The sequence below is a fragment of the Phaethon lepturus genome, unplaced genomic scaffold, assembly GCF_000687285.1.
Source record: "Phaethon lepturus isolate BGI_N335 unplaced genomic scaffold, ASM68728v1 scaffold2851, whole genome shotgun sequence".
Taxonomy (NCBI): Eukaryota; Metazoa; Chordata; class Aves; order Phaethontiformes; family Phaethontidae; genus Phaethon; species Phaethon lepturus.
The window spans coordinates 31,034-40,974 of record NW_010515377.1 but is presented as its reverse complement, the minus strand read 5'-3'; the positions used below and the strand labels follow the sequence as shown (position 1 = coordinate 40,974).

Genomic DNA, 9,941 nt, shown 5'->3' with positions numbered 1-9,941 from the left:
CCTGAAAACCCCAAATGCTGTTGTTGTCTTTCTTTGTCCGGGAGTTTTGCGACTCTCCACAAGACTACACTGCTAAATGCTTCTGGTATCGGAGAGACAGAGGAGATCCTGTGGTGCATCTGTTTGTGCTGGAGAAAAGAAGGGAGACTCACGTCTCCAAGTCTTGGTATGTTGTTATTTTTTTGCTGCTAAACCTTTCTTATGTGCAAGATAATTAATATTAAATATTCATTGCTTTGTTTTATTTTTGTACTTGTCCCCTCTTAGCTTTTTTTGGTCACAGATGCAAAAACCTCCTGTCTGACCTAATCTTTGCTGTTTCTTTCATGACGGTCACCCACTTTTAGGCAGACTTGCCTTCAGTTTAATGCCTGTAAACAGTTTATCTTTTGAACATTTGGACAGAAACTTGGCAAACCAACATTTGACAGGACAAACAAAGGAAAACGAGTCAAGCATCATTTCCCATTAGGAAGTAAACTATTGTTTGATAGGACGGAGCTCAAGATTTCCAGAGGTCATACTACAGATACAGTAATGCTGCACATCGGGCTATTTTGAAAATTAGAGACTTAATGAAATACATACTTGTTCTTTTTTTCAATTTTTAAACTCGCACATCTCCTGAAGGCTGCTAACCTGCCTGCGTAGCGTGGCTGTCACGCTGCTGCCTGCACGTGCGTGTTGAACCAAACCGTTGTGGCCAGGGTGGACGGCCTGTTGGCACTAAAGCCGTGGTGGATGATCTGAGCTCCTGAGCTGTGCAGTAGGAACTGGCTGCACTGAGGATGGGGGGAAGGCTTTCAGGACAAGTGAAGGAGCAGATGTTCTGGCATCGAGGAATGAACATCTAAGAATGTTCCTAGGGGCGTTAGTGCTAATATTGATTATTAGGCCAGGGGTTTAGTGTTAAAGAATCAGAACTAACACACGGCTTAGTCCTTTCTCCTAGTGTTTTTTCTTGGTTATCCCATTCAAGAACAGGATTTTTTGGCTGTGACAAGCAATTGGAAAGAATATGCCCTGTGCACAGGTACACAATGTAGGTTTTGGATGCCTTTAAGACTGGCATTGCATAATCCACAGCAAGCACTTCTCCAGACCTATTCCATACTACTCTACCTATAGATTAGACTTAACTGACCAAAAATATAGAAGGTAAGTGCAGGTAGTAGAACCTTTAAACGTGGGCTGAGAAGAAGGAGCGTTGTCAGCTTGCAGCAAGAACTTAAGTGGCGGTGGGATGAGGCTATTGAAGTTTTAGCTGAAGTAAGCAGCTCCATCCGGTATCCTGCTTCTTCAAACACTGTACTTTCAGCCTCTTCCCCTTCTCTGCTCTCTTAGCAGGTTCTCTGAGATCTCCAAGATTAAGAGCTTTTTCCAACCTTCCCTCTCTTCCCTGAGCTCCCTGGTTTCAGGGTGCTACTTGCAGCCTGCTTTCTTCATCTCAAGACATATTTCTGTCCTTACATTCCCCTCATACCCACATATTGATCCTATGAACTGGCTTTCCATTTGTTCTTCTGCTTCCCATTTTCCTCTCAGGTACGACCTGAACTTTCTAATTCTCCAACAAAAGCACAGGCCAAATTTTCCTCCTCGTGTTTTAATTCTCAGCTCTTAAGCTCACTTTGAATTTCTCTTCAGTAAGTGTGGGCTGCTTTCTGATTCGATCTGGTTTTCTTTTTATTATTGACCATGTTACCTTGCCTAACAATTTCCCATTAATTTAACTTCTGTTGTCACAGCCTTTTATGCTGTTGGTGACACTTGTGCTCATCAGTTGTCCTTGACTTCAGCTTTTTGTTGTCTCAAGTGATTTTGATGTTTTTTCCAGTAGTGTCAGGATATTTTTTTCCTCCCTCTAGGTGGAGGAATTACATGGTAGCGGTTGATTTTTTGTTTGTTTGTTTGTTTTATTGTCTCTGAGCCTGTGAATCTGTTAATTTATGAAGCATTATTTGGAACTTGCCTGTTTTGGAACGTGCGAGACTGGTTTGAGTGCTCTGCGCCTGGCTTCCACCTCCTGCCCACAGCCACACTGTTTTGAGCCATCAGAAGCTGCACAAAGGGTCCTCACAGGCTTAGTGGTGGGGCCAGATCCTCAAAGCATGTGTGTGCATGAGGTGGGTGGCCTGGTGTCTCTGCCTGTGGCTACAGTGCATGTACCTGCGATGGCTTGAAGGCCTCACACAGCCTTAATCGGGGCAGAGACTTATACAAAGGCATGTTAGGAGTGCGCCAGTTGCTGGCATTTTGGGTTGGGGTGCTCTCCTCCTCACTTGTTAAAGTTGTTGCATTTGATGTAAGGTGGTTAACTAGGCAGTGGAGCAACACCATCCTGGTTAGTGGTGGTCTTACTTTTGCCCAGTGACTATTTAAACATGGTCATGCTTTAGTATAGGATATAAGGAAGAAATTTTTCTCAGGGAGGGTGGTGAAACACTGGCCCAGGTTGCCCAGAGAGGTGGTAGATGCCCCATCCCTGGAAACATTCCAGGTCAGGTTGGACGGGGCTCTGAGCAACCTGATCTGGTTGAAGATGTCCCTGCTGATTGCAGGGGGGTTGAACTAGATGACCTTCAGAGATCCCTTCCAACCCCAACCATCCTACTGACTGAGGGCTAGAGAAAATTAATTATTATATGGGAGTGGAGTAGGTTCAGCTCAAAAGACTGAGGAAGAATGGTTCCAGGAAAATTATCCCTAGAAATAATAATTTCTCATTTTGGTTGGATCAGGAACTTGAACTGACTGGCTGACTCCGCAACTTGCATCAATGCCTGCCACGGCACAGGGGAGAGGAGGGTGAACATGACATGGGACACAACACAATCTCAAATGTAGCTTTTGGGACAGGGAGTCCCCAAAATTAATGTTCTAAGTGTGAAGATTTGAGGTGAAATGGGACCTCTCATGGACTGTGAAAGAGGTGAGCTCTCCTCAGCTTTTCAGAGTAGGCGTGCAGGTGACAAGCTCCCAGAAGATTCATACACTTGACTTTGCTGAAGATACTCGCTCACTCTCTGGTCAAAAGTTAAGCACCCGAGGCCATTTCCAGTATGCTCCTTGACTTGGTGTCCTCCTTCTCTCTGACCATTGCAGAGCAACTTCTTAGGCACGGAGATTTCCCCACATATTCTATAAGAAGCTATGAAGTACTTGGTTTGTTAAATTTGGGTTACCAGACTTCTAAGTATCAAGTGCTGAGGTATCTATGACTGATTTGATGAAGTTTGAAGGTCTTTGAGGAAATCAGCTTCTGGTGGAATGGTCTGACTTTAAGTGATGAGGCTTAAGAAATATGTATACTCTGTCTCACTCTCCGTATGTACATATAGGTATGTATGACAAAACTTAGAGGTTGAGAGCAATAGCAAAAATGCAGAATTAATAAATCTTGCCTCATTCATTGCTTCCTTTCTCTACAAGTGTATGAATTACTTTTAATGATTATTGGCTCAAAAATACACTCATATATAAGACCGTAGCTGATACAATTCTTTCTTTGCCAAGGATGGAGTTGTAAATACACTAATTTGTGCACCGGGCACATCCAAGCTGTTGTGCTACCATTCTCCATTCCACCCTCCCCTTTCTGCTAGCCTGTTGTTGCTTCTGCCTTCTAGACCACCAAACGCCACTAGCCTTTCAGTCCTATTCCTGGTGGACATCTCTTTGAGACAGGTTTTTTCCTCACATTTCAGCTTCTTCCTCCTCCAAAAGCAAGTTTATGCATTTCCCAGGGATGGGGAGCAGGGGAAAAGAAAAGTTCTGCTCCTCTGGTTTTTCCAGGTAAGAAAGAACCTCAGTCCTGTCTGACATCTGAAGGGAAAGGCTCAGTGCTCTCTCAACAGGTCACATCTACTGTCTTTACAGTTACAGTGTCTTTTCCCAGAAACAGAACAAAACTGTTGGGAGGGAATGTAATCCAACAGCCCTGGAGCCTCTCAGAGACAGGTTTTGGAGTTAATGACTGGGGGGGCCAGTCTGGGTGCCGGGGAGGCAGAAGGAAGATCCCATTTTTTAAAACTGGAATTTCAAGCTCCTTGTGGACTGTGGCAGAGAATATCTTGATGGCCTTTGAATCAGTGTTGTTTTGGGTCAGAACATGGTTTCCCATCATTGCCACTGCAAAATCTATATAGAAGCAGGTCCAGGTCTTGGGACAAGAGCTGCAGAACAAAAGAAACCCATGGAAATTGGGCACACATTTCGAGGCATGCTTTCCCCTGTGGGGGAGAGCGCATGCCTTTCTTTGCACATGACAGCCAGCACACAGGAGGCCAAAGAGTGGAGGTTTAAGGCATAACCCTTCTCATGGGTTACAACACTTCAGGTTATATGAGTAAGTGCTGGTGTAAAGGGCAATGACATTAATTCAGGTTGTCAAAAATATGTTCCTTGTTACAGGAGAGGTATTTATTAACATGTTCATTATCCTGAAGGTGAAATCCTCTCCCCTTTTCATCTCACCAAGAGATTAAAAAAAAAAAAATAATCATTGCCTTAGCTTTTTCCTTAGGTGACACAGTTGAAATCTATCTTCTTATGCATCTGATGATTTCACGCCATGTAGTCACTTTTAATCAAGCTCTGTTACTTGCCTAGTCTAAGAAATATATTCATTAAATATTTAACTACTCCCAAAGCTCAGTTTTGCCAAGTGTTAAAAGCTTGTAACACTGCTTATGACAGTGGGATTCTGCACTCAAAGTCTTTAAGATTTAAAAAAAAAAAGAGTAATAGGCCTGCACTGAAATGCTTCTCAGAGCATGCATGCATGTGTTGCTCCTTCCTTTTTTTTTTTTTTCCCCAAGCTGGAAGAAAGATTTAAAAAGCTACCTTACTGGCTTTTAGACCTGGGTGCCACTGAGGCAAGCAATGTGCCCTTGCCATAAATAAGGTTTATGGTATCCTGGGCTGCATCAGGAGGAGCATTGCCAGCAGGTGGAGGGAGTTGATGATGCTTCCTCTCTACTGGTGGGGCCACCCCTGGAATACTGTGTCCAGTTCTGGGCTCCTCAGTGCACAAGAGACATGGACTTCACAGAATCACAGAAACACTAGGTTGGAAAGGACCTTCAAGATCATCAAGTCCAACCATTAATCCAGCACCACCATGTCCCCTAGACCATGTCCTGAAGCACCACATCCACACGTTTCTTGAACACTTCCAGAGATGGCAACTCCACCACCTCCCTGGGCAGCCTGTTCCAACGCCTGACCACCCTCTCAGTGAAGAAATTTTTCCTAATATCCAATCTAAACCTCCCCTGGAACTTAATGGAAGGAGTCCAGTGACAGGCCATGAAGATGATGAAGGGAGTGGAGCATCTCTCCAATGAGGAAAGGCTGAGAGCTGGGACTGTTCAGCCCAGCTGAACAGAGAGAAGGCTCAGGGGGGAATCTCACCCATGTCTGGATGCCTGAAGGGAGGGTGGAAAGAAGATGGAGCCAGGCTCCTGCCAGTGGGCACCACTGAAAGGACTAGAGACAGTGGGCACAAACTGGGACACAGGAGGTGCTGAACATAAGGAAACACTTTTTTGTTACAGGTAGGGTGACCAAGCACTGGCCCAGGTTGCCCAGAGGTTGTAGAATCTCCTTCCTTGGAGATAGTCAAGAGCTGTCTGGATGGTCCTGGGGAACCAGCTCTAGCTAGCCCTGCTTTAGCAAGGAGGTCTCTTCCACCCATACCCATTCTGTGATTGTAGCGTGAAGCCTCTAGAGTATAGAAAAACAATCTAGAGTCCTGCTTCTTGTCATCTGGTGTTGTCAGACCAGTGGGAGGGCCTTGTTGCCCTTAATGGCTTACACAGGAAAATGTTTCAGCCTGTCAAAGGCTTTTTGCTACAGAAGGAAGAGCAAGACAGCAAGTGGTGAAAGGAAGAGGAAGAGTAAGCCTGAATCCTATCACCTGACATTTGTAAGACAAGTGAAAATTAGCTATTACAGATAAAGCAGTGCTTGGGCTGGGAAAGTGAGGTTTGCAGCAACACTCTGAATGAACAGGAATAAGAATGGATGTCACTGGCTCCACACCAGCTCGTTACCACAGCCACAGCAGAAAGAAAAAACCCCCAAAACCCTGTATTGAAAAATCCACCTATCAGCAAATTCAATGGATTAAGTTAAATTTCAGTAATGTACCAACCTTAAGTGAATAAAACTAATCTCCTGAGGAAATTAATATTCTCTTCTTCTTGTGCAGCCTATTAACAGTCCAGCTATCCTATTAAAAGAAAGTGCTAAGATAACCAGTTACTGAAAATCAGTGTCATTTGGACTGCTTGTATGCTTCTCACTCCATTGCCAATTACTACAAAGGACAGGTTAAAGAAAGATCTTATAAAATTCAAATGGATTCATCTCTATGCACAAGAGACTTCTAGGAATAGTAGAGAAAAACATGATTTATTACACTGTACAAAACTAGATTCAGAACAAGCAAGTGCAGAATATAGTACATGATTTATTTTTTCTGTACATTACATAGTATTTGTCAAATTTCATGGACAAACCCCAGAACTTCCCAAATTTTTCCTTTACCTGCCTAAGCCAAGCAATTAATTTCATTCTACAAGATAGGAGAAAATAGCTTCCTGGAGAATTTAGATCTGATTAACTTGGCAGAAGGTGCTTCAGCTCAGACTGACTTTCAGTGTTTCCCATAGCTCATAAAGTCTTCGCAGCTTAGAACCTCAGCTGATAGTATAATCTCCTGCCACTGTACCAGTCTAGAAACAAGCAACTCCATTCTCATTCTGATTTCAATAACGTCTTCTTCTTAGAAGATGAATCAATGCAATTGCATTTATAGACATACCGAACAGTATAAATGAAGGCTGTAGCTACCATAAAAAAAAAAATCACTTTCCAGTAGCCCCAGATCTGTATCTTGGGTTATGCAGGATGTGCTGAGATAGGTTATATGTTTAATAGAGTCCTTAAGAAAAATAAATATTTTTGCATAATGTATGTACAAAGATTGGTTGGTTTCCTTCATTCATAGGTTCAACCACAGCTATAATTTGTTCACTAGCTCACAATGATTAATGCCACCGTGGTAACTGATGTATTAAGAGTCCAAGAGAATATTGACCTATTCTGTATAATAGCACAAATTATATGGAGGTGTTTTGAAAACAGTGGCTTAAAGAAGGATTAACAAAAAAACCCTCCTTTGGTCCCTATAACAGTAGTTAACTCTACAATGAAATTCTCAAAACTCCCCCACATAATTTTTACCTACTATTAAGGTGCCAAACGAATGGATTTTAAGTTGAGATTAAAATAGTCTGTCTTGGACTTGAAAAGAAGTCCGCTGCAGATTTCCTGACAAAGAAATTTTCCTAACGTGTCTCCTCCTCAGCTCTTTTTTTCAGAAAAACAATATGCCAAATAAACCTGTCTGATAATCTCCCCTGTACCTTTTTTAAACTACAACAAAACATTACATTTAAATATATTGCACAAAAAGCATAACATAGCCTGCTTGACTCTTCACAAAAACGGCCACAAACACCGGAGAACAGCTACTAAACATCTCAAAATTTGAAGAGATCAATGAAATGCTGAGGAGATACTGGCATGAGACAGGTGTTTGGATCACTGGCTGTGCAGGGGTGTCCTGTATCCTGCAAAATGAAGGAGAAAAAGTAAGTTATCCTTCCATACCCACAATCTCCCTCCTCCCTCAATTGAAAAAAAAAAAGGGGGGGGGGGGCAAAAATTCACATATAGGCACATGCAACTACTTCCACTGTAAACAAATGTATAAGAACTTACTCTTTTTAAGAATTCACTGTATTTTTCTTTAACTGTTTTATACAAAGTTGTAAATTGTCTGATTACTTGGGAATCAAATTCCTCTTCAAATGAAAAGTTCAGTTTTGCACCTTTAGAGCCATCATAAAGGAAAGAAATGCTAGAGGTTTAATGAGAAGGTCCCAGACTGTTCACTGGAGAGGTTAAACCCCTTGATCAATAATATTGTAAGGCTCAGAAACTGCTCTCCCAGGTTTTAAGGGGTTTCTCTCCCTTTTCCACCGCTGTTGATGAATTCACCATGTGAGGCAAGAAAACTAGGGTAAATACATGGTAAGGAGATCAGACCACTGCAGTCTTCATTTCCATAGGAAATGAAGTTACATGCAATTCAGTTAATAGAAGGAAAGAACCTGTAAGTGAAATCTTTTTCCTCACTTAGAAACTTATGCAAGGAAAGTGCTGTCAAAGATGCCACATTCCCTTCCAAAGAAGTCTTTGCAAAACCAAAGTGCACTAGGTGAAACACATTCTAAATACTACTCAGCTTTTCCAGTGAAAATTGTTACTCACTCTATATATTATCTATGTTTTTCCATTAAGTCTATAGATGACTACATGAAAGTATCAGGTGCTATCACCTCCTCATCCTCCCCCTTTTTTTAATAATTCCTTTAACATCACCTGAGAACCAGTTGTTACATTCATGACACAGGGGGAAACACGCAAAAAGGAGAACAGACAAATAGATCACACCTCAGGTAGAACTGCCTGTTTGCGGAAGTTGCGGATGAGATAGCACAGAAGACTAAGACCAGAAGTGTTAAGTTTAACACCTTCATCTTGAGATGACATTCACAAGGAAGAAATACACCACAGTAGAAAACACTATCCAAGGTAGTTGCTAATGAACTATGAACTTCTCTACCCATTGCCCTGACAGTGTCGTGTAATTACTTTCTAGTTTCCAGGAAAAAACACCACCAGAATTAGGATACTGGGAAGGAATCACAGAATCATTAAGGTTGGAAAAGACCTTTAAGCCCATCAAGTCCAACCATCAACCCACCACCACCATGCCCACTAAACCATGTCCTGAAGTGCCATGTCTACACGTTTTTTGAACGCTTCCAGTGATGGTGACTCTGCCACCTCCCTGGGCAGCCTGTTCTTATGCATAGGAACTCTTTCTTTACTCTCTCAGTAAAGAAAGTTTTTCTAATATCTAGCCTAAACTGCCCCTGGTGCATCTTGAGGCCATTTCCTCTTGTTCTATCACTGGTTACTTGGGAGAAGAGACCAACACCCTCGTCGCCACAACCCCCTTTCAGGCAGTTGTAGAGAGCGATAAGGTCTCCCCTCAGCCTCCTCTTCTTCAGGCTGAACAGCCCCAGTTCTCTCAGACGCTCCTTATCAGGCTTGTTCTCCAGACCCCTCACCAACTTCGTTACCCTTCCCTGGACACGCTCCAGCACCTCAATGTCCTTCTTCTAATGAGGGGCCCAACACTGAACACAGTATTTGAGGTGTGGCCTCACCAGTGCCGAGTACAGGGGCACAATCACTTCCCTTCTCCTGCTGGCCACACTATTTCTGATACAGGCCAGGACGCTGTTGGCCGCCTTGGCCACCTGGGCACACTGCCAGCTCATATTCAGCCGGCTGTCAACCAGCACTCCCCAGGAGCAGCTCTCCAGCCACTCTTCCCCAAGCCTGTAGCGTTGCATGGGGTTGTTGTGACCCAAGTGCAGGACCCGGCACTTGGCCTTATTAGCTTAGAAGTTAGGGTTTATCTCCTTTTAGTGCTTATTTGTACTCCTAAATATTTTAGACAGCATTTGTAACATGCAATCTGCTTTGCTCTGCACATCACCATAAAAACATTTTTTGAAAGCTCTGCTCAGTCAGCAATTACAGGTCCAATAAAAATCTCAGTAAGATCAGTTCTTGGGGTTTTTGTTAGTAAAACCAGAAACAGCAATTTTGCAGTGAAAAAGTGATAAGGACTAAAAAGAAGAATCATAACATGCCTGTAGTTATGAGTATTCCACCTTCCAAGAAAAATGTTTTTCTATTGAAATTACATTTAATAAATAGTATTCAAATCATACTTATTTTCAATGTATCTACTTAAAAGAATTCTGTTTTAGCTTTAACAATATAATTCACTA

General features: G+C 42.6%; 1 protein-coding gene across 4 annotated transcripts in view; it reads right to left on the bottom strand.

Moving 5' to 3' along the window:
- Window positions 1-7,416: 7,416 nt before the first annotated feature.
- The window catches only part of FBXO25 (F-box protein 25), a 28,975-nt gene continuing 26,450 nt past the window's right edge, over window positions 7,417-9,941 (bottom strand). For 3 of the 4 annotated variants that reach the window (XM_010295734.1, XM_010295736.1, XM_010295737.1), the window contains one exon: window positions 7,417-7,640. In XM_010295734.1, the coding sequence (XP_010294036.1) occupies window positions 7,551-7,640 (90 nt within the window). In that variant the 3' untranslated portion in view covers window positions 7,417-7,550. The remainder of the gene's footprint in view (window positions 7,641-9,941) is intronic. The other variant, XM_010295733.1, reaches the window with a different exon arrangement.